General features: G+C 39.5%; 1 protein-coding gene across 1 annotated transcript; it reads left to right on the forward strand.

Annotated features, from left to right (window-relative positions):
- The first annotated feature begins 391 nt into the window (after positions 1-391).
- Positions 392-20,943, forward strand: GCM1 (glial cells missing transcription factor 1). Its single transcript, XM_081044417.1, has 6 exons — positions 392-474; positions 2,879-3,075; positions 14,549-14,801; positions 15,889-16,001; positions 17,010-17,138; positions 18,980-20,943. Exons 2-6 carry the CDS (start codon positions 3,001-3,003, stop codon positions 19,712-19,714), a joined length of 1,305 nt encoding a protein of 434 aa, XP_080900543.1. The 5' UTR covers positions 392-474; positions 2,879-3,000; the 3' UTR covers positions 19,715-20,943.
- Positions 20,944-25,573: the final 4,630 nt, after the last annotated feature.

Consider the following 25,573-nt stretch of genomic DNA (forward strand, 5'->3'; position numbering starts at 1 on the left):
TCCAGTAAATTCCATCAATGCAATGTCTGTCAGTCCTCTCTCTGTTGCACACAGTCAGGGGTAAATGGTGGAAGAATCTATGGTTAACGTCTGCATTGGGCCCAACCTATGAAATTATGAGAAGGAAAGTATCTGTACTAACTCAAGAGATTCTCCATGTTCATTTCAGTTAAAATGCCCTCTTAACATAAAGGAGGGGAAAGTTCAGAGGCACACTGTGGAATATTCATCACATTGCTGGCATTCTGCGGAGAATTGGGCTGGTTAAGTGGCTCCCTGGCTTGCTGGCTCTTACCTATCCTGAGCTGGGAGCATCTAGATTTTGATTGGACTGTTGCCAGAGCTCATTAGCATAATGTACCTTGACCTGGATTAGGGAACAGTAGCTTCTGCGTAGAAAATGACCAGAGCCTGCTAGGACCTGAACCAGAGATACATCACAATATTGCCTGCATCTCCATAAGAAGTCAGAAGGTAAGGAAGCCAGAATTCCTGAGAAGAGGCAAATAGAAGGGATGTGGCCATGGCCACCCCATTCTCCCAGGGTTCCATTTGTTCTAGTTGGTTTTCTGTAGAAACGATGAAAATTGAATACACTTTGGCCGGAGTGGCTTTTGAAAAAAAAGGAAGTCTTGACGAATTTAGATTTTTTAATCCCGGAGGGAAGCTGAGTTTGTTTGTGTCCTAAGGGCTGTAAATAGTCTTTTCTTCTTTTCTGTATTTTGTTTTTAACCTGCAGGGAAATATTATGTTAATTTTTATTTATTTGGCAAAAAACGATGTCAGAAAAAAATTAAAAAGCAATTGTAATTCTTCTGCACCAAGATATTTGATTCCCCTCTCCTTAATTTAAATACAAAAGAATTACGTCTATGTTAACTAGGCTTAAAACAATGTTTTTCATTTTGGGAAATGTCAATCTTGTTATTCAATTTTTTTTTTAAAGATCAATCTATTCCAATTAGCTGTAACAAATTTTAGGCCAATTGAGTCACTGTTGTTAATAATCAAAGGGGTAAGTACATAAGACTGTTGATATCACATTTTCACTTGATATTTGTGTCTAATATACTTGTCACTTACGTCTTCTAAATTAAAGTCAATCTGTGGCATCGTTTCTTCAGTAACTCAATGGTTTTTTTTCCAAACATAGAGTTTGATATAAAACTCATGTGGATTTAATGTCAGTGTTTGAAATGGGAGCAGGGACTTCATGTGAGAACACTAGGTGACAGGTGAGTGTGGGTAGGTGGAAGATGGAGGGAAGAGACTCCGTTTAGCTTGTTATTTAATGGCCAGGAACTTCATTTATATGTTCAGGTCAACAGTCATCTATATCCATACACTTTCCCTCAGTATATTTCAGTGATTGACAAGTATATTAGGGTTACATAAAATCAAAAAGGAAGTCATGGGACTGCCTAAGGTTTAGACTATTAATCTAACTTGTAGTTTGAGTTTAGTATTGAACAGGCCTATGTGACATCATTATGTCCCTTGCTTTTACAAGAGCACAAGCAAATGGTAATAATATAGTATTTTCGATCCACAGCTGGGAATACGTGTATGCAGAGGGCTGACTTGAGTTATACTCAAATTTTTGACTGTGAAGAGGGGTGTTGGCTCCCCTAACCTCCCTTCTCCCCCCACCCCCGCATTGTTCAAGGGTCAATTGTACATGTAAACATGTTTCACTTCATATTCTACTAACAGGCACATTTCATCTGCAAAATGACTAGTTTTTGTTCTCCATAGAACACTTCAAATTTTTCTTTCTTTCTTTGTTTCTTTCTTTCTTTGTTTCTTTCTTTGTTTCTTTGTTTGTTTGTTTGTTTCTTTCTTTCTTTCTCTCTCTCTCTCTCTCTCTCTCTCTCTCTCTCTGTCTCTCTTTTCTTTCTTGATTCGTAAATCTCGTTTAACTAACTATACTTAGAAACTACAGCAGTATTTCTCATGGGGGAAGAAATGCAATTTGCACAAAATTTTTTGAATTTTTATTGTTTACATAATACAATTTAATCAAAGTAAAGTGAGAGAATTTTCTTTGGGGTGCAGGAAAGAGTGAGATCGCTAAAGATAAAGTCAGAAAGTGTTGAAGAGTGCTTGGAGTTAAACGATAAGAAACACTATTTTAGAGCAGTAGTTCTCATGCAATTTTTCCCCCAGGGGACGTTTAACATTGTCTGGAGACATTTTTGGTTGTCATAACAAAGAAGGGTGGTTTACTACTAGCATCTAATGGACAGAGACCAAGGTATTGCTAAACATCCTACAATTTACATGGTAATCCCCCACAATAAAGAACTATCATGTCCAAAATGTCAATAATGCCAAAATTTTAGAGGAATCTCATATGAGCATATCATCTGGTAATATTTGAAGATATAAAGTACACACTGGACTTATTGAGCAGATCAAAATTAATCTCTATGGCAATTTAGATTTTAAAAAATACTTCTAGACACATTGGGTTGTGATGTTCCCCTCTTATAACTTCAACCATGATAGCTAATTTATGAAGGCATTTCCGTGGAAACAACTCCAAGCCAGTTCTCCCTCCCAAACACAAGTATATATGGAGGAAAATGTCCTAACCATCGGCTACAGGTGACAGTGGTTACTATTAAGGTCTTCACCACCTGGGTCTAGCAATGAGAAAGGAAGCCCAAACCCAGCGGTTAAAGCAGTGATCACCGTACTTCTGATTCCCAATGGTCAAGCTTTATTTCAGAAAGATCCCTAATAGCTTCTACATTCTGTTTCTATTTCTATGTTGGTGCTTGCAAAAATGTCAATAAAATAGGTTTTTCTGTCAGACAAGTACTGATTTTTATCTCTTTAACAGTCTGTATTATTATCATTTATTTTTTATCATCAGAAAACAGCCTCCTAGTCTCAGCTTCTTGAGTGGACTGATCCAAGAGGCTGTGAGAGCAGAATTCTCCAGTGCTTCTGAGGGGAGGTGAATAGACGGAAACTGGTGGGTGACCTGACTTTGTCATGGAACCTGAGGACTTTGATTCTGAGGACAAAGAGATATTAAGCTGGGATATTAATGATATGAAACTGCCACAGGTATGTACTTGCTATGATGATCTGCCTTTCACATTTGGCTATGAAGCCTTGACTATTAACTTGTTAAGACTTTGAAGAACATTGGTGGGGGTCCCCACTGAGTAAACTCCTCTCCTTTTGAGCTTCAGCTGGATATCTGGCTGAAGAATTTTAGAGGATATGCCAAGACCTATGATGTGAGTGGGTCTTTCATTCTGCAATGTCACATCCTAGAGCAGGAGTTTCAATGGGGTTTGAGAATCCCCTAAAATGATGGGCAACATTGTGTACTAAGATGCATTTTTTTCTGGGATAGAAAATCCATATCACTCATAAGATCTGTAGACAAAAGAAAAAAAAGAACTACTTCCCTGGAGGGAGTCTCAGGGCTTATCAAAGTTCATGTCCCAACATGAGTTTTCAAAACAAAAGCATTCTCAGCTACCCAAGACATTAAGCTGCAAAATTTATGACAAAAATACGCATTCAATTTTGGATATGTATCATTTATAGTTCATAGAAAATTTTGATTTCTCACGGAAATAGTGAAATGCCCTTCGATTTGGTAAATATGCTAGGGAAATTATTAAAAGTGCAAATGTCTCTTAAAATTTTCTGAGCAGAGACACCATTCTCAGCTGGGTTGATGCTGACTCTGGAATCGTATCAAGAACCAGTTAAGGTGAAAAACAAAATGTCTTGGAAGAATTTCCAAGCATATTTGATTTTATGTTTTGTGAGCTTATCTGGAGGCAGAGTGATGAACGATGAGAAGCAAAGGACTTAAAGACAAAGTCCTGACTTTGAATTCCAGTTCTGCCTTCTTTTATTTGCAAATTCTCAGGGAGTTATTTACCATTTCCGATACTTCCCTTCCTTTTCTGAAAATGAGGTGGTCACACTACATCGTCTCTCATGTACCCGTTTAGTTCTAATCGTCCAGGATTCTGTGACCTGAGATTTGGAAGGTGACCTGCATTCTAGAACTGTGGGCCAGTGCCTATCACGATGCCTGGCACAGATTAAGGCAACGATAGACAATTAGGGAATTTATGACCGAATAGCTTCACTGCTTACAATTTGTGTGACTCAAAACAGATCAATTTTCTTAAGTCTTAGTTTCCTCCTCAGTAATGAAAATAGTAAATCCTATACACCCTGCCTAAATCTCTTAACTGTTTAGAGCAATGTTTCCCAATATGTGTTCTGTGAGTATAAGTTACAAGGAGTTTTAATGGGTGCTGTGAAGAAAGAAATAGAAAAGTACTAGACTCAACGAAGTTAGACAGATTTCTTTACTGCACACCTGGAGGCTTTGTAACTGTCCTGGGCATTGGTGTCTCTCCCAAGAGGAGGCTGTGTTAGGCAGGATAGCCCTAACTTATTTTGGACCGTGGAGCTCTTTCTTCACGGAGCCCCTCAGGTAATTTAACGTTCCTTAGACCACCTGTTTGGGCATTAAAAAAATGTTGTTTAATGGATCAAATGGCATAGCTTGTTATCACTATAAATTTCCCCAATTTCATTCCCTGTCGCACCCATACAAAGAATTTAGTTTATTTTTTGTAAGTCTGTGTTCCTGCCAGGATCATTACTTCTGCAATACATGGGCAAATTCCTGCAACTTGTAAACAAATTCCTCTCCTGTTAACCTACTCACATGCTTCAAGTTTTAAGATGGTCACCTGAATGTTAATTGTGTCTACTGGTCCTAGAAGCTCCATATCTCTTTACATGTCTCAGATAGGACAAGATTTATGGGTTAACTTTTGACAACAGTGAATGGTGATGTCCTTATCAGGATAGCAAACATTTTTGAGTGACTAGAATGTGCCAGACACTATAGCAGGCTTGGGAATACAGGGACTACTGAATGGTGTTCACGTGCATGAAAAGTACCTATGATCTTCTGAGCTAATAGAACAAGATTAGTGCCCAAATAGAGAATCAATGACGTGTGGAAAAAATGCTAGAGGTGCTTAAAAGAGGAAGTACGTAATTCAACATGACTTGGGCATGGAAAGCAAGGCAGAGCTTCTGGCAAAGGGCTTTCTCTAGAGAAGTGCATTCATTCTAAAATGTGGGAGGATTAGGGCTAGTGAAGAAAGTAATCAAGACAATTAAGGCAGAGTAGGACACTAAAGTCTGAAAGCTATTTCAAGTCAGCATTGGAGGGAGCTTGTGCACAGGTGTGCAGCAAGATGTGGGAGGCTGCAGACTGGCAGGATGGTTTGGAAGCAGGCGATCCTAAGGATTCGGTTATTTTATAGGGAGTGGGAAGCCATTAGGTTTATTGGGCTGGAAAACATCATGATCAGATCTAGGGCTTGGAAAGGCAACTTTCCCTTAGTAAATCGTCCCTCCCCAATTTGTTTTAGGTATGTTTCTTCTTTCAGATGCATATATGTCTTTACAAACCTTCATTTCACTTGTTTCTGGTCACTCCTCTAACTTGTAGTTATTTTGATACCATATCTCTTTAATCCAGCAGGGAGCAGCCCAGAACTGTAGGAATTTAAATTACTCAAAACCATCGTTGATAAAAGTCTGTTTATTCCAGGCTAATGTAATACACCAATTTTGCATTTGTAAAGTTCAGATATAATAGTTTTAGGGTTTTCTTGGTGCAAGCAGCAAATGTTTGCTGTTGGTTTAGTTTTACCTTCATTAAAAATGTTTATTACATGATCCCAGGACATGTCACACTTTCATGAATACTGATTGTGATATTTGAGAGCCTTGAATCCCTGAGAAATTTCTTTCTTTCTTCCTTTCTTCCTTCCTTTCTTTGTTTCTTTCTTTGTTTCTTTGTTTCTTTCTTTGTTTCTTTGTTTCTTTCTTTGTTTCTTTCTTTGTTTCTTTCTTTCTTTCTTTCTTTCTTTCTTTCTCTCTCTCTCTCTCTCTCTCTCTCTCTCTCTCTCTCTCTCTCTCTCTCTCTCTCCTTTTCTCTCTGTCTCTTTCTTTGTTTCTTTCTTTGTTTCTTTCTTTCTTTGTTCCTTCCTTCCTTCCTTCCTTCCTTCCTTCCTTCCTTCCTTCCTTCCTTCCTTCCTTTCGGTTGAAAATTGAGAAGAGAATCAATTCCTTTTTCTCCTAAATGTACCTATTTCAGCGGAAAGATGAGAGCACCCACTCCATTCTTAATACTAGCCAGTTTCTCTAAGCAAAAGTACAGGGTGTTCCAACAGCACAACAGAAAAACACCCGGAATTATTTTGTTCCTAAGCATGAGCAATTTTCAGGTTAAACTCGTAGTCAAAGCCACCCCAAGCCATAAACTCACAAAATCCAAGGCTTAAGTACATATTTCATAGAGGAAAAAAAGAACGATATACATACGCTAAATATAAACGCAGACCAACCTAAAACCTCATGTCTCAACTACAAAGAGGTCACATCTCCAATTAATGAACTCCTGGACCATGATTTTAGCCAGCAAAATTTCCTTTGCCTTTGCAGGGGATGATGAGCCCAAAATTGTGAGCAAAGGGGACTTTTTGCGCTCTTTCTGTGAATTCATGTGGCTACATGTAATCCAAATGAGCCAGTTGTAGTAATCTTTCTTTGTGTCTTGGTGCTAGGGAGGTAACAGGTAAGCTGGATTCTGTATTTCTTGTCAATTATTATCTGGCTGCATAATCAGGTCACGTTGTCACAAAGTTACCCATGACTTTGTCGACTTTGTCCCATTTTCTTGATTTTGAAATTCCAATGGCAGTACCTATGTGGTCTCCTATGGTCATTGGGTCTCCCGTGACTGGGGCCAGAATTTTGTTATCCTGTACTTCTGGTGTGATGGGGATGGGAACATCACTGCATCTGGGGATAGCAGAGCTCTCTTCTGGGTGCCTGTCAGGCGATTCCTTGCTGAGTGGGGTGAATTGGGAAAGGAAAGGGAGAAGAAAAAAGAGAGGTAGGTGACAGAGAGAGTTTGGAAGCTGGGGTACTCTGGCATTGTCTGAGCAAAATAGGAATTGTTGTTCTGAGTCTTGATCCCTTAACAAAGAGAGGAAATGGCAGGGTTAGCCTAAGCTGTAATTCTTGACTTAACTCAAAAGCATTTTGTTGAATTGAATTTCTCTCTTTGACAACACTTGGAGTTTGGTTTCTAGTTGGCTCAGAAACCAAACTCCACCTCAGAAGAGGTAAGTTCTTGAAAAGTTGTATGTAAATCAAAATGTTGGTTGAATTTTTTTTCTGTGTTCTGTAAGTAATATCTAAAATTTCCCCCCCATCTGATTTGCTTAAAGATGTATCAGCTTGCTATCCCTGTTTTATTTGAAAACATTTATTTATAAGGAATTAATAAGCTATTTTTATAATTAAAGAACTGGCAGATAATTGCTTTATATGAGAGTAGACTATCTTCCAAATGAAATTCAATTTAATATAATATTATAATGTAGATATTTTTGATAACTAATTTTAATAAAATTTTAATTTATTAGCTGTATATAATAATGTATATTTAATTCTTAAAGTAGCCTAGTAAAACTTTAAGTAATTAAGTAAATTAGAATGAGGGGAAAATGAAGGGTGATTTATAATTGATTGCATAGAATTTCAAAGATTTTGAATGAGTTAGATGATTAAGTCTCTTAGTAGAAAATTACACAAAGTCAGAAACATTAATTAAACTCCCAATGATATTACTGATGAGATTATAAACATAAATTAGATAGATTTACATCTTGGACATCTTAGGAATATTCCATTTAAATTATATACGTCTTAACCAAGAGGAAAATCAAAGAGTTACTCATGAAAAGTTAGGAATTAAAGTAAACAAAAGATCTGAAAAAAGGCAAATATTTTGTGAGGATTTGCTAAACAAGATTAAGAAATGATTATTCTGTCTTTTTAAATTTTCCTCTCTGGTGCCTTAAATTTAAAAAGCTTTAGGAAATCTCTATCATTCATTTGACACCTGGTTCCTTTGCATTATTGTGATCTAGGTTTTCTCTTAATTTTAATGTCAAATGATATCAAAGATCTTTTGTAGTTGCCTACTAAACATGCAGGTCAAAGGACTGGGTATAAATAAATAGCCAAGAGAATAGCATGATGTGAACACATTTACTCCTAGCAATATTCTCAAGTCCATACGTCATCAAAATTATTACTGCACTGTTAATGGAACTGGAAAACTAGGTTGCCAGTGCTGTTGAAAGAAAGGGGAAAAAAAGCTTAAACAGCAATCAAGGCGCAACTACCACATTAGGTCACCCACACAAGGGATACATCTGCAGCACCTGGAGCAGGTGACCAGGGAGATTGCACCACTGGGCCCCACAACACACCTACTACATAAGGCCACTCTTCCAAGACCAGGAGACATAGCAGCCCTACTTAGTACATAGAAACAAACACAGGGAGGCAGCCAAAATGGGGAGACAAATAAACATGTCCTAAATGAAAGAACAGAACAAACCTCTAGAACTAAAGAAAAAGAACTAAACAAAATGGAGACAAGCCATCTACCAGATGCAGAGTTCAAAACACTGGTTATAAGGGTGCTCAGTGATCTCAGTGAGAACTTCAACAAAGAGACAGGAAACATAAAAAAGAACCAGTCAGAAATGAAGAAGCCAATAACTGAAATGAAAAACAAATTAGAAGGAATCAACAGTAGATTGCATGAAGCAGAGAATTAAAGAGATTAATTAAAGTAGATTGCATAAAGCAGAGAATTTGGAATATAAGGTAGCAGAAAATACCCAATTAGAACATCAAAAAGGAAAAAGAATCCAAACAAATACAAATAGTTTAAGGGGCCTCTGGGACAACATCAAGTGTACCAACATTTTTTTCATAGGGGTATGAGAAGGAGAAGGGAGAGAGCAAGGAATTTGAAAACCTATTTGAAGAAATAATGACAGAAAACTTCCCAAACCTGGTGAAGGAACTAGACATACAAGCCCAGGAAGCGCAGAGAGTCCCAAACAAGATAAACCCAAACAGGCCCACACCAAGACACACTGTAATTAAAATGCCAAAGGTTAAAGATAGGGAATCTTAAAAGCAGCAAGAGAAAAGCAGCCAGTTACCTACAAGGGAGCTTCCATAAAACTGTCAGCTGATTTCTCAACAGAAACTTTGCAGGCCAGAAGAGATTGGCACAAAATAGTCAAAGTGATGAAAAGCAAGGACCTACAAACAAGATTACTCTACCCAGCAAAGCTATCATTTAGAATCAAAGGACAGATAAAGAGCTTCCCAGACAAGGAAAAGCTAAAGGAGTTCATCAACACCAAACCGGTATTATAAGAAATGTTAAGTGGACTGCTTTAAGAAAAAGAAGAAAATATAAAAAATGAATAATAAAATGGCAATACCTATATCTCTATCAACAACTACTTTCAATGTAAATAGATTAAATGCTCCAATCAAAAGGCATAGGGTGGAATCGTTTCATCCTTACAATAAGCCTTCCTCATAGGTATTACTGTTATTGTAAATAGGATTGTAAATAAGATGGGAGAATCAATCCAAGGAAGATAAAGCATGATTGCCTCCAAAGCCACTTAATTTGGAGATGAAAATGTAAGGGGACACAATCCATCCTAAGTCAGGTTGCCTATGCTTCATGTCTTTCTGAAACCTAGTCTGGCCACTGTGGCCATTGTAACCTTCTACTTCATCTATATAATTCATAAGACCCCTATTAAATTGATTTATTTTGTGCTGCTCTTTAAGACTATGTGATTTGTGTATCTTTTCTGCTCCACTGCATAATGTCTTCAACCTCTCCCATTTTCTTTGGCCTATTCCTCCCAGACTACAAACATGAAAGTTTCAGATAAAAAACCATCACACCAAACAAAATCATTTCATTACCTTTTCTTCTACTTTCTTTATGTCTTTAGCTGGCTGAGTTTCCTGCTTCCTAAAAGAGCAGGTAATACTCTTTAGCACTACTTGGCACTCTGTTCTCTTGACCTTTGAGGGCACCCCTCTCTCTTGCTTCTATTTAATGTTCTCCTGCTTCCACTCAAATTCTCTGATCATATGTTTTGAGGCTCCTCCATTGGTTCTTTTCTCATTGTCTTCTTACTTACTGGTATTCCCTAGGACTCATCTATTCTTAACATTCATTCCCTGTATTCTTCACTTGCTCCAATATCATAAGTACACTAACAGTTCTTAAATGCATAGACTTCTTTCTGAAGTTTAGAATCACGTTTCTGATTGATTATCGTATACCTCGAAGGCAACATATCAACAACAGAATTTATTTTTTCTCCAAAACAGTTTCTTTTTACTCACCCTCTCCCTTAGGGAAACTATGTGAATAATTCTTAATTCCTTCCTCTCTCTCCTTTACTTCTATGGCATGGTTCATTGTACTCCTAACTATTTCTTGAATTCATCTAATTATTTCCATTCCATTTCTTGTAGCTTTATTATTGTTCTCACTACCTTTCCCCTGAGTTACCACAACCTTCTTGATAATGTTTCTTGCCTTCATTTTCACCTACCTCCATTGTAATTCTTGCCTAGCCTGCAAGTAAACAACAACAACAAACAAACAAAAAGAAAGACATAGGGTGACTGAAAGGATAAGAAAGCAAGGCCCCTATATATGCTGCCTATGAGAGACTCACTTGGGATCAAAAGACACACAGAGACTAAAGTAAAGGGATGGAAAAAGATATTTCATGAAAAAGGAAACAAAACAAAAAGATCTGGGGTAGCAATACTTATACCAGACAAAATAGACTTTAAAACAAAGACTGTAACAAAAGACAAAGAAAGATCCAGCAATTCTACTTCTGGGTATGTATCTGAAGAAAACCAAAACACTAATTTGAAAAGGCATATGTATCCACATGTTCATTGCAGCATTGTTTAAAATAGCCAAGATATAGAAGCAACCTAAGTGTTCATCAATAGAGGCATGGATAAAAAAGTAGTATATATATACAATGGAATATTACTCGGCCATAAAAAAGAATGAAATCTTACCATCTGCAACAACATGGATAGACCTAGAGGGCATTATACTAAGTGAAATAAGTCAGACAGAGAAAGACAAATACCATATGATTTCACTTATATGTGGAATCTGAAAAACAAAATAAACAAACAAAACAGAAACTCATAGATACAGAAAACATTTTGATTGTTGCCAGATGGGAAGGGGTTTGGGGCGGATGGGTAAAAAAGGGGAAAGGATTAGAACTTACAAGATGGTAGGTGCTAAATAGTCATGGTACAGGGAATATAGTCAATAATATATTGTATGTTAACTGTAACTGAAAAATTAAAAAATATTTAAAAAAATGAAAAAGCTTAAAAAACAATGGAATATAGAACATAGCGTGGGTCCTAACAGAAACATCTACAATGTTAGGTTAATTGAAAACACAGAGTATGTTATCCAACTACAATGGAATCAAATTAGAAATAAATAGCAAAAGGCAATAGGAAAATCTGTAAATACAGATTTTGTATGAAACAGTATATTTGAAACAGTATATTTCTGAATAATCCATGGGTCAAAGAGGAAGCCTCAAAGAGAGATCAAAATATACATTAAATTGAGAGAAAATGAGGGGGAATATATATATATATATATTTAGAGAGAGAGAGAGAGAGAGAGAGGGAAGATCATTTCTTCCTCCACAGGTAGGGAGTCTTTGCTTTAACCAAAATATCTGAGATGCTCTCACATATATCTTCTCCTCCTAGTTCATGGGATTTATGCCACTGATCAGCTTAAAGGGGCCACTCACTTTTACAACATGAAAATCTTAGCTTTTTCCAAGTCCACCTTGCCTGTGTCTCTGCTACCCTGACAACTGTGCTTTAGATTTGTATAATTCAAATCCACCAGTAGATTTTTACAGTCAAAATTGTTAGAGAATTGTTAACCTGCATGTTTATTACTTCAGGGATAAGGTTTTGCTTCCTATGGCATTTCTTTGACAGAGAACAAGAGAGCATTGTTTGGAGCTTAGGTCAGAGAAAGAGAAGAGAAGGTGGGATGGAGAAAGTAGGAGGTGAGGCCACCTGAGCTGTCTCTTTCACTCTGGGGCATTGAATTGTATCCATCTCAGAATTACCAAGGAATTGAGGGAGAGAGAGAAAGACCTGGAAAAAGCAGGCAGTCCATTCAGCATCTTGGTCTGGCTGTGCCTTTTACCTGGAAGCTCTAATGGACCTGCCTGGTGGACCAGAGGTGACTTCTGCAGATGCCATACTCCTGTGATTTATGCCCTTCTGCCCTTCTCCTCTGGGGCAACTTCCCCTTTCTATAGCACAGCAGTTACAGTGTAGCACTCAGAGGGCCAGCCGTTGTCATTGCCCTGAGAACGAAAATCACGGAACCAAAGTTGCACCAATTAAGCATTTGTTTTGTAGGGACTTGGACTTCTGTCTTGCATTTGGCTTGGCAAGGTTTAAAGCAGGGGTGTCCAAATTGCTGCTGGTGGGCCAACTGTGGCCCGCAATCCATTTTTAATTGGCCTGCAACAAATTCCAAAAATATATTTAGTTTACTTACATAAACCAGGTGAGGCAATATGTACTTCACCTCGAGTGAGTGGCCTGGCTGTTTGTGTATTTTACCGCACATGGCCCTTGGTAAAAAACTTTGAAAAAAGTTTGGATACCCCTGGTTTAAAGCTTGAAATGACCTCTCTATGGGCTTTTTCTCCCCTGAAGGCTGGTGGTTCTTACAATCACATTGACTGGTTGTGTATGGTCCTAGTAGACTTAGTAGAGTAACAGCTACAGCTGATGTGGAACTTGCTATGGGCCAGGCACTGTTTTACATGTTTTGCACATGTTGACTGATTTAATCCTCCTGAAATCCCTGTGTGGTGAGTACTCCTGTTACCTCCATTTTATAGAGCAGGAAACAGAGGCACTGAGAGGGCAAGGAACTTCGTTAAGACTCACACCCAGGCCATCTGCCTCCATGAGCCATGCTCTTAGCCAGGAATCAGCAAACTTTCTATAAAGGGTCAGATAGTAAATATTTTAGACTTTGTTGGCCATACATTTTCTGCTATAACTACTCAACTCTGTAGTGGTGGTGTAAAAGTATTCATTTAAATGAATAAACATGGTTGTATTCCAATAAAACTTTATTTATCAAAACAGACAGTGGGCTAGTTTTGGCCCACAGGCCGTAGTTCGCAGACCTGAGCTCTTAACTGCTAAGCTCTCATGCACATAAAACCTCTAATATTTCCTCAGGCCCACCTCAGGCCCCATGACATTCCAGTCAAACAACAACTATCATTACATAAGACTTACAGATCTGCTCTTTACAGTACTTTTTGAAGTGTGTTTTATCAGTGTTCCCATTTTAAAGAAGAATAAAGTGAGGCTTCAGAGACCAAATCATTTGCCCAGAGTCTCATGTTACAAAGTCCTTTGGCATGGTCTAAACTTGAAATCTAACTCAATAAACATCAGTACCCTGGTAACTCCTTCTGGACCTTCTAGAATCTTCTAGTCTGATCTTCTAGATTCTTCTTAATGACAAATGTTCTTATACCCTGCCAGGTTTCTGGAAGTTGTGGGGATGGATACAGCCCGAGTTTCACTACTTAGACAACTTAACGATTCTCATTCTAAGAACTAGGTGGGATCTGTCAAAGGGAGCATTGGTGTACCAAAGCAGGGCCTAAGGAACCATGAGCCACACATCAGTGACTAACATTTATGTAGAGCTCCCTCCGTGCTAGGTGCTGTGCTAAGTATTTTTTATATATTATCATATTTAATCCTCAGAACTACTCAAGGTAGACAGGTCTTGTTATCCCTCTTACACAGATGAAGAAACAGATGGACAGAAAGCCAAACAACTTACGCTATAATGACGGAGTGTCTTAGTTTAATTAGATGTTCATGCACAGGGAATTTTGCCAGTCCTGGGCAAGAAGACAGAAGCTTCTGATCAAAGGAAACTCTTCCTTATTCCTCTCCTTGTTTGAGGCACATGAGTATGGGAGGAGAGAAAAAGGAACAACACCTCCACAGGGGAGCAAGCTGCTCTCGGAACCCTCCTGCGCCAGGGTTCTCCAGCCTTCCCACTGCTGGTGACTTTGCACAAACCCTTAACGTTCTTAATAAGGTAGCTACACTATGGTATGAGGCATTATGTCACTATCCTGCCACCATGTATTCCACATAATTGTGTCAGAACACAGTAATATTACTTCCCCCTCAAAAATTCTTAGTGAGATACGGTCATAACTCTTCTCACCAAGGGCTAGAGAAACAGCAATCAGGGGGAACTCAGAGGGACCGAAGTACAACTCGTTGTGGTCCAGGGAGCAAATGTGCAGTAGACACAGCAGTCTTGCCACCACTGCTGTGCTGCCCTCTCAGATCCCACTGTCAGAACTAAACCCAGGTTGGTCTTTGCCAGAGGTTCCTCACCCAGATCCCGGGTGCCAAACCAGCTTTCATGTCTATTGATTCCTCAGGGATGGGTAGCTGTGTTTTCTAGCGTAACACAGTATCATCTTCATGTTTCTATCAGAATGTGAAAAAGACTGACTGGTTCCAAGAATGGCCGGATTCCTACGAGAAGTACATCTACAGCTCGGAGGACAGGAATGCACAGCGACACCTGAGCAGCTGGGCCATGCGCAACACCAACAATCACAACTCCCGCATCCTCAAGAAGTCCTGCTTGGGCGTGGTGGTGTGCAGCCTGGACTGCTCCGCCAAGGAGGGACGCAAGATCTACTTGAGACCTGCGATCTGTGACAAAGCCCGGCAGAAGCAGCAGAGTGAGTGGGGCTTTGCTGGCCATACATTTTCCGCTATAACTACTCAACTCTGCAGTGGTGGTGGAAAAGGATTCATTTACATGAATGAATTCATTTCTCTCCTGGCATCCATTCGAATTCTCCTGCCAGATGGGCCACTATACCCCAGCACATCCCAACAGCCCAACCTTTACATTGGAATGTGGTGGAGACCAAGGCTGTTTCCATGTAGAACGTAGTAAGGAGAGCCAACCAACCCCTCCTCCCCCATGGGGAACTGCCCCACAGATCGGCCATGGCCCACCATTAAAACAGCTCTTTGGGTGAAGGCAAAGATGCCTCACTTACGGGACTAACAGTAATTCATCAATGTGCCCACATGAAGATTAGGAGAAAGATGTTTATTAGACTCGCCCCCTGATGCCTTGGTGAAAGGGTCCCTAAATGATCTCAAAAAGGACTTTGATGTGGAGTGGGACTAAATTTGAGATTAGACTCAATTCCGTGGCATTTAGGTTCATGCCATAATCACATGCCGAAATATGTGCTCATTTTGTTTTTTTATCATATTCATCGGGTTGTGAAATAGATGCATTCAGCCTTCCCTGTGCCTTCTCCACTTCAGACCTCAAGTTGCTTCATGTTCTTTCCTTGTCATTTGTCTTCAAGACCTGCTTTCATGGTAGGATCTGGTATCTGTCGTTTATACTCAAGTGAAAATTTAGTAGCTGTGTTCTCTCTCCCATATGGCTTTGCCCCTTGCCCCTTAGTTTTAATCAGGAAGTAAAAGAATGTTTTCTGCTTTTCTACAAAGAATTCCAAATATCAGTAAACAAGTAGGGCAGGATTTTCTTCCCAGAAGATCTCTCCCCTGACCTGCGAAATATCCCATTCTGTAGGCAACTGCTTTTCCCCACCCACGTGTGAGACTGACCTAGACCATTATGGTGGCCAGGCCTCGCAGGGCCGGGGGTAATGCCCAGTGGGTGGAAGTACATACAACTGTGCCCAGGTGTATTCTCTGCCATCCTGGCGTCCAGGTTAACTGCATCAGAGTCAGCTGGCATGACGTAGGCAGCTGTACTTACCTTCCTCTGCTTCTTTGTAGGGAAACGCTGTCCCAACTGCGATGGGCCACTGAAGCTAATTCCTTGCCGAGGCCATGGGGGATTCCCTGTCACCAACTTCTGGAGGCATGACGGACGCTTCATATTTTTCCAGGTTGGATTTTCATTAGAGTGATAAGATGCCATTTCTCTTTAATTCAAGAAATGTTTACAGAGCGCAAGGAGGAATTTTATACAAGAGCTGCACAGGTGATGAGAGCCAACCTCAAGTTTGAGGCACACTTTGGGCAAGCCATGTGTGTCCCCCACACCTCAATAGAGGCACCAAGCGCCTGGCCCTGGGAGCCCAAGGAGGGGAGCTGGCCACCTCTGCCTCGGGTTTCTTAGCGCTTAGTAATGAGATCATGCTTAGGCTAACACTGTGCTGCAGCAGTAGCCTTCAGCGAACCCCAGATTGAATACCAGCTCTGACTTCTAAGTAGCTCTATAAACCTAAACATGTTACTTTATTCCCCTAAGCCCCAGTTTTCTGTACTAATGGTGGAGGCCAGGGATACACAGGGGTGAAGAGTGGCCAACGACAGTAGACCGCCTGACAGTAGAATCAGTGGAGAACGGATAATCCTGCCCTCTGAAAAGAAAATGTTCTGATCTGTAGGGTTTGCCGATTTCTGTGATATAACTCTTCCTACTATGGCTGATGTCAACCTACCAGCCGTGTTTAACAACCAGCTCGCAGAATTCCTGAATGTTTAACAATTGGCTTTCAGCTTGGCCAGCTCCAACACACTTTGAATCCCAGCTCCCCCACTTACCAGGGGAAGTGACCCAGCTGTCATGCCTTAATTTCCCATTCTGTAAACTGGGGCTGGTAATGATGGTATGTACCTCAGAGGGTTGTGCTAAAGGTTGGATGAGATCGTATATAATAAGCTTTACTTATTATCACTATGAATATGGCTTTGCCAGCCACATGGGTGACAAACACCATGAAAAGAAGGAGCGTCGTAAGCACAGTGCGCTTGGGAGGTATTAAGAGGTTTAGGCAATCTTGTTGCAATAGTCAACCGTAGCAACACTCAGAGGGCAGGGCAGAGGGTTAAATTTTACACACCACGAAGTATCTTCCAGTTCTTTGTTTTAGCTCCTTTTCTCCTTTAAGTCAAAGGGAGAACACGATCATCCAAAACCAGAAACCAAATTGGAAGCTGAGGCAAGAAGAGCAATGAAGAAAGTGCACACCACATCTTCCTCTGTCTCCTTAAAGCTGAACCGGGGCCCAGAGGCAAAGGTAACCTTTCCCCATGTGTGTTCAAAACAGAAGCAACTCACCAGCCCTATGGGAGGACAGTAGATTTCTCCCGTCTCTTACCTGCAAATGAAAGCCAGAAATCATACACTATCAGGCTCATCTATAAGCAAGCAGCTGCCACAGAAACTGAACCTGAGTTTGCCTTTTAATTTCTACCATCTCTGTAGCATGCTCTCAGCTATAAATTCCGTATAATTTTAGAATCATCTTCCCTACTACAATAAAAAAGAGTCTGGAATTAGTACTTAGCCTATATTTGGCACTTGGAACTTGGGTTCTGATAGAACCCAAATTAACTGAAATGATCTCCACAAACATTAGCCTCATGCTTTTTCTCCCCAAATTTTTAGTTTTCCCTAAAACAGATTATAGTTGACCCTTCAACAATGCAGGGCTTAGGGGTGCTGATCCCTCACCCAGCAGTCAAAATCTGTGTATCACTTTTGACTCCCCTAAAACTTGTCCCTCAGTATCCATGGGGGACTGGTTCCAGAACCCCCTCATATACCAAAATCCACAGATGCTCAAGTCCCCTCTATAAAATGGCGTAGAACAATGCAGACAGTCATCCCTCTACATCTGCCGACTCCCAACCATCAAAACACTACAAGTATTTTTTTTAAAAAATCCACACATAAGTGGAGCCATGCAGTTCAAACCCATGTTGTTCAAGGATCAACTGTATTTCCTTAGCACACTTTACCAAGATGAAATCACCAGGCAGTTTCTGAAAACAATGGTCATCAGGGGCGGGGGCTAGGGGGGATGTGAAGTGAAGTCCGTGCCTTTATGGGGGTTACACTATAGGTTTGTGGATTTGTCTGTGTAACAGTGATAGTAAGTCCTATACTTTTCTACTGTTCACTGCTTTACACGTTTTTTCAGGAGAACAGAAATGGAGCCAGTTCATGCCCAGAGGCTCTAAATATACCTTACATTTTTCAAAAAATGTAACTTGTGTCTCTTGTCAGGAAACATGAGCTCTGAATCCAAATAACTGGTCCCTCATCCCTTCTCCCAGCCATGGGACAAGCTGGAGGGCATTTCTTCCTACTCACTCTGCTTGGTCACAGTCTCTCCACCCCAGTCCTTTTATTAGTCGATAGTTTTACATAAATAAGAGGATAACTTAATTCTCAACCAGATTCTTTTCCTATGATTAACTGGAGAACAGTATACTTCCTTCGTTTATAAAAATAAGTTTACCACTTCATATTCTAGGGGTCTTATTTATGATTCAACAAAATGAGTTCAGAGAAAAGTCTCTTGAGAAAAAAAATAAATAAAACCCTAGTCTCTCAGACGCCAAACAGCACCAAGAACTAGAAAAGTCAACGAGGGAAATGATGATGATGATAATGATGGTGATGATGGTGATGTGAGAAAGAGAGAGAGAGAGAGAGAGAGAGAGAGAGAGAGAGAGAGAGAGAGAGAGAGAGAGTCTGAGAATTGTACTAAGTATAAGATAATCTCTGAAGTTTAGTCTGACGTTTCTTAAACAGACTCTTACAAGAGTCTCACAGAGGCATTTAGGATATCAGATTTGCCCGTGAGGGTGAAACATTTTAAACACACTCATGTCAGAGTGAAGGGAAACTCAGCTGTTACTGGTTAGTAAGATTTAAAATGGAAATGGAAGCAGTGTTTACTTCTTTCAGGTCTTGCGTGGTTTGGGTGAAGCTGCTCTGTGTCTTTGTGCTTCAAGTATGTGAGGAACGAGGAAACTCTGACAGAGCACTTATTTGTGACCAGTGGGAGCCTGGGGTAGTTGTGTCAATTTGCTTAACTTATTAACATGAGCTTTTCACTTTCCTTTCCAGTCTCTTACAGGTGAAACACAAAGTTGGGGAAGTTTACCTTTAACTTGGTCTTTCCAGGAAGGCATCCAATTGCCTGGTAGTGACAGTGGACATTTAATAGCTAACGCTCCCCAGCAGAAGTCACCGAATGATTGCTTATTCAAGAGTTATGGTTTAGGGGGAACCACGGATGTGGCAGAGCCCACTTCCACCTTGGGCCCCACTGAGCTCTATGAGAAATACAAAGGGTCCAGTAGTCGGATCTACAGTAGCGGAGACCTGCTTCAGCCTCCCGTCTCTGGAGTCCTCGCCGATTACGATGATCTGCAAACATGGAACAAAAATGCTGCTTTGGGGAGAAATCCTCTTAATGACAACAGTTGTCCCAATTACCCTTTTCCTCAGACCAGCTGGCCTTACGACTTCTCCCCTTCTCAGAACTCTTCAGAACCCCTTTCCCAGCAGGTTCTAGTGGAACCACCTGCAGCCAAAAGTAGCTGTCACCCCTTATGGCCAAATCCAGGGCTTGAGCTTTATGAAGAGAAGGTACATGTGGATTTTAACAGCTATTACCCTTCCACTACGTGCCACTCACCTCAGGAAGACCCCTTTCTCTTTACCTATACCTCTCACCCTTACCATCAATATTCATTGCCAAGCAAGAGCACTAAATGGAATTTTGATGAAGAAATGAGGTACATGGGTTTGGATCACTGCAAGAATGAAATGCTTCTAAACCTTTGTCATTTAAGATGATCCAAATCTGAATCCTTGTGCACTGTTAGTGGGAATGTAGTTTGGTGCAGCCACTGTGGAAAATAATATGGAGGTTCCTCAAAAAATAAAAGTAGAACTACCAGATGATCCAGCAATCCCACTGCTGGGTATATATCCAAAGGAAACAGAATCTCTATCCTGAAGTGATACCTGCACCCGCATGTTCATTGCATCATTATTTATAATAGCCAAGACATGGAAATAACCTAAGTATCCATTGATGGATGAGTGGATAAAATTGTAAGATATATACTGGGGGTGCCAAAAATATATATATATACAAGTAGACACTGGTCAATGTTGCCCAAGCAGTAGTTCGCCATAATCAGAAGTGTCTGGACACTTTGAGCACCTCTTGTAATTGCAGAAGTCAAACATGACTTGTATTCATCTTTTGTTATCTGTATATATTGAGTATTACAATTTTAATACAGTTTTCCTTTCCTAAAATGTGTATACATGTTTTTGGCACCCTCTATATATACAATAGAGCACTATTCAGCCATAAAAAAAAGAAGGAAATCCTGCAATTTGTGACAAGATGGATGGACCTTGAGGGCATTATGCTAAGGCAGACACAGAAATAAGTCAGACACAGAAAGACAAATGCTGTATAATCTCACTTATATGAGGAATCTTAAAAAAAACAAAACCAAATTCTAGAAATGGATCAGATTTGTAGTTGTCAGAGGTGGAGGGTGATGTGTAGAAGAATTGGGTAAATGTAAATTTATCTTCTGGATAAGTCTGTAATCAGATAATATGTTTTGTAAATATTTTTCCCAGTTATTATATTGTATTTAATCCATTGTCACAAAAACGTTCTCCCGTGTTTTCTTCTAGAAGTTTTATATTTTCAACTCTTACATTTAGGTCAGTGATTCATTTCTAATTAATTTTTGTGTGTGGTATTAGGTAATCAGGGCTGAGCTTCATTTTATTTTGCATATGGATATTAAATTGATTCAGCACTATCGAATTAAAATTTTATCATAATTTTTTGTTAAATGAATATCTAGAATTGCTGCTTTTATAATTGCTCACAGCTAGGTAATTTGGTATACTATAATTATATCTCCTTTCTTAGACAACAGTTTGTTTCTCCTGGAGTTGATAATAGTCTCATCTCATTGCTTAATTTTCTATATAACCAACAATAGTTTATCCTTAAACACTGTCCGAGCAATAAAAGTAATTTTCTTCATAGTAACTCATATTTTTCTTAAGGACAGTCCTTCTAGAACCTTCCATCTCCCCTCAAATGTGGACAGATTGCTCTCTAATCCTGGTGTTCTACTGTCATCATGTTGTTTCTCTTCATCATCTTTGGATGTTCTTTCCTCTCCTTTCTCTGGGAATCCATATCTTTCTCCTCCTTGTTATATTCCCTAGTTTTGATGGAGCACATGCTATACTAGTTCCCTAAGGAAAGATGCATGGAAGATACATTTTTTGAGCCCATGAGTGCTTGAAAATGTCTTACTTCTATTCTCACACTTGAGTGAGATTTAGCTGAAAATGGAAGTCTAGGTTGAAAATAATTGTCATTCAGAAATTTGAAGTTACTGCTCCATTGTCTTCTAGCCTCCAACATTACTGTTGAGAACTCTGGATGTCATCCTGATTTCTGGTTCTATGAATGTGGCCTCCTCTTTCATTTTATGAGCTTTTAGAGTGTTTTTGTTATTTCTGGTTAACTGAAATTTCATGATAATGAGCATTGGTCTTTTTATTTTTTATTCATTGTACAAGGCCTTTGAAACTTTTAATCTGATCATTTATCTTTTAGTTGTGAGACATGTTCTTGTACACTTAAAAAATAATTGCCTTTTCTTTCTTTTTCTGGTTCTCCTTTTGAAATTTCTTTTAGTTGGGTACTGTACCCAACAAATTGTCATTGAGCACCTACTAATACACTCACCCTGGGCTCTAAGCTCATGCTGGTGCTGTGCCAAGGAAATTGTATCAACTATGTTCAACTAAATTAAACTATATATCAACTAAGCATTGACTGTTTCCAAGAATCACTTGGGCCTACAGAAAGTTACAAGACATACTACATGACTGAAGGGATACAAATCTATTAAGGGTCAAGATAAAATACAAATAGAAGACTACAGAAGTCAATGAAAATGGGAACATTGATATTACTAATTATGATAGCACTAAAATGTATTACTTTTTATATTTTCATGATCCATATGTGTAATCCATACATCTCCCGTTTTGTACTTGACTCAGTGTAAGGCCCCTAGAAATGTTTAGTGTGTGTAACTAAATCAGAATGATTCAAATGCAAGGAAATATCAAAGGCCAATCAAAGTCAACAATGGGGACAATTACTCTGACTTGAATAAACATGTAATAAGAATAAAATGTCCAAAATAGGAACTAGTTCTATTACCTTTGTTTTGCATAAAAACATTAAGGTCATTTATCATTTAGTTCAAGGTAGCAGACCATATTTATACTTTTGTCACCAGTTCTTGAGATCTTAAATGTCAGTAATGAAGTACAAAAAAATATAATGAACTCATGAGCCAAGAGAACATAAGGGAGATAAAGTTTAAGAAATGCCAACAAATTTCTGGGAAATGGGAAGTGGATGGAGCCCATATTGACCTATATTGATGAGGCACAAAGAGGTGAAATGGAGGAGCCAGGACCCTGGAGAGGCTATAGGCTTGATGTTACATTCCTAGGGGTAGGAATGAGAAGGATAGGGGATACTGAAAATAGTGCCAACACTTCAAAGTCCTACAGATCAACTACTACCAATCAGGCCTTCTCCCACCAGGCATTCATCCAAACATGTATCCTAGGGAATGAAAAAATAAAACAATAAACACAAAGTCAAGACGTGTCTCAAAAGAAATGGAATTAACTATTCTAGGAAAACTAAGGCTTCCATTAGGGTTCTTGTTCCCCAGAATAAAACTCTTCTTCTCATCCTTGCTTTTTGGGGGTCAAGGTCTAAAGGCACTCAAGGGAAAACTGTTTAGCATTTGGTCTCGGTGCTAGAAATGGAAACCCACAGATAAGGAAAAATATCTTGCCCAATACATGGCCCTGCAGCGCTATTTATATAGACACAATAATGTTAGTTTCCAGCTTTTAAAATGAACCACACTCAAATTGCAGAGGACCTATAAAAGTTACAGCACAGAACATAACTGTTGTAACGGTGTAGCTGACAGGTTAAAGGGGCAAAGAAGTGGAGGAGAATTTGAGTAGGGTCGTTTATATCTTTATGTGGACAGGACTCCAAAGATGCTGACTGACGTTGATGGAATAATAAATAGTGGTTTAATATGTTATTTCAAGTTTCACAGATACCTGCTAGAAGCATGGAGAATAGTCATATAAACATATTACTGAGAAAAATCAAGAAGAAGAAGGTGGAGGGGAGGGAAAGGAGTGACAGTTCAAGTGAGGTAAAACCTCATATTTCATTCTGGGGAATTGCCAGATATCCAAATTTGATAAACTAAGAAATAGAGTAAGAGTATAATTTATAATTATGAGGTTAACCTCAGAAAAACCCAAACCTAGTTTAAAGTGGTTTCCCCACGAGAACCTTGGGGGCGGGGGTGCAGTCCTTTCTAATTTAAATCCTTTCTGTGTACTACTATATATATTTTTTTCCATATGCAAATGTTATATTGAGTGAGAAATCAACAAATCAAAAAGCACTAAATGAACTCTTAATGTAAGTTTGTCACAAGTACTTTTTATTGGCTTCTATTGTTCATATATGATTAATAACACTTGTGTTTATTACATTAGTTGTAACAGCTGTGCTCCGTAGGTGTTTCTACTACTGACATATGAGCTGGTCCTGAAGGTGCTAAGTGGTCCTCTCTTTGGGGAAGTGCTTTCTTATTCGTTGACAGATAAGGTTTAACCAGGAAATGGGTGAATGGAGAAGAGTGAGTTCAGAGAGGTGTGACAACATATCCTTGGCCAGGTCAGCGGAGCAGAAAAGACCGTGAGGGCGGTGGGTTTAGGTATTGCCAGCCTGTAAGTGGCTTTGACTCCAGATGGTGCCTTAATTGTCATTACTTTCTTCTGTTAACCAGCCTCTACTAGTTAAGGTCAAAGTGAAACTGGCCTTGGTTGGAAGGTGGACATGAGTGTCTTGGTGGCCAACAGGTCTCCCCAAGCTCATAGGGTGAGTGAGAGAGAGGGAGACCATTAAAAAATGGGGTACGGGAAAGGTGGGCAAGATGGAGTGGAAGGTAAATAATTGGATGTGGTGATTGAGGTGCAGAGGATGAGATGAACTTTAAAACCAGAACCAATTCCCAAGCTTTCATCCTGATGTTTAAAACAGAAAGAATAATTATCCAGTTTCTGACTAGAATCCCTTCCTCAAATGTAGAGCACTGTCCTCTAAGACGAGAAGGTCTCTGGCACTGAATGATTTCAGTGGTTTATTCTCTCATCATGCCAATATTTACACAGCGGCCACCTCCAGAACAGTTTTTCCTGGACCAGAAGAGAAGAAACATGTCCCACGTGTTTCTTTTTCTAGCTACTTTTTGCCCTAAGGAGAAAGAAAAAATGATTTTGGAAATTTAAGCAACCTCTGCTAAGCCTTAGAAATTTTTTAAAAAATCTAACTGTCATAGAGAACTCGTGTTTCTTTTGGTATGAAATAAAATACAATAACTGGACAGTAACCTGGAGACATGGTTCTTTGGGCTGACGCAGAGGGAGATGTTAAGGCCTGGGGCGTCCTTGCTCCTCCCTGCTGCTTTTGGGTGAGCTCATGCCAGCCCACAATGTTCTTCCTGGACACACAGTGGGATCACATCCCTGTCCGCTTCTCTGAGAGACTGAACCCCTTTTATTTAGCTCTCTGTCAGCTGAGGCTCTTCACATGCCCTCAGCAGCCTTTTTAAGGACGGTTCTTTTCCCACCTCTTGGATCCCACTTGGTTTTGCTCTGGTTGTAAGAAAGAGGGAGAACATCCCTTTGAAGTCCATGAGCTGTTTCTGAGATGCTGAGAATTTTTCACGAAGGCTGGGAGACAAGGTAAAATACTCTGACGCTTTTTATTGAGAACACAGAACGTGCCAGACATCGTGCTGGATGCTTTCTACATATTACCTTATCTAATCCACAAAACGATAATGTAGGAAGTGGTATTGTTTTCATTTCACAAACAAGGAAACTGAGCTCTAAGATACTGAGTAACTTACAGGGACACCCAGGAGACGGTACCACGTAAGGGCTAATTAAGGGTATGAGACTTCGTGGGGTCTGGGGGCATTGGGGAGAGGCTGGTCAAGGGTCTAAAGTGAGCAGTTAGAAAATGAACAAGTTCTGGGGATCTCGTGTACAGCATTGTCGTGATAGTTAATAGTACTGTATTATATGCTTGGAAGTTGCTAAGGCACTGGATCTTAAATATTTTCACCACAAAAAAGAAAATGATAATTATGTGATGTTATGAAAGTGTTAGCTAATGTTATGGCAGTAATTGTATTGCCATATTTAGGTGTATGAAATCAATGCATTGTAAGGGACATAACCTTTAAGGTTAAATGTATATAACGTCATATGTCAGTTACATTTCAAAAACAAAACAACAAAACCATGACTCAATACTGCTGTGTGTGTGTGTGTGTGTGTGTGTGTGTGTGTGTGTCTCCTGATACCTTCTTTGTCAATTTTAGTGAAAATCTTTGCTCGAAGGGAAAACTGTAAGGCATTTACTGTAAGTAATTGTGTTCAGGGCCAGCTCAGAATAAATCTGTGAACCACAGAAGTTTATCTTTGATTTCTTCCACATCCTACTTCAGGATCCCTTTCAAGATTTTTTTAGGATAGTCA

Source organism: Rhinolophus hipposideros (genome assembly GCF_964194185.1).
Source record: "Rhinolophus hipposideros genome assembly, chromosome: 3".
Lineage (NCBI taxonomy): Eukaryota > Metazoa > Chordata > Mammalia > Chiroptera > Rhinolophidae > Rhinolophus > Rhinolophus hipposideros.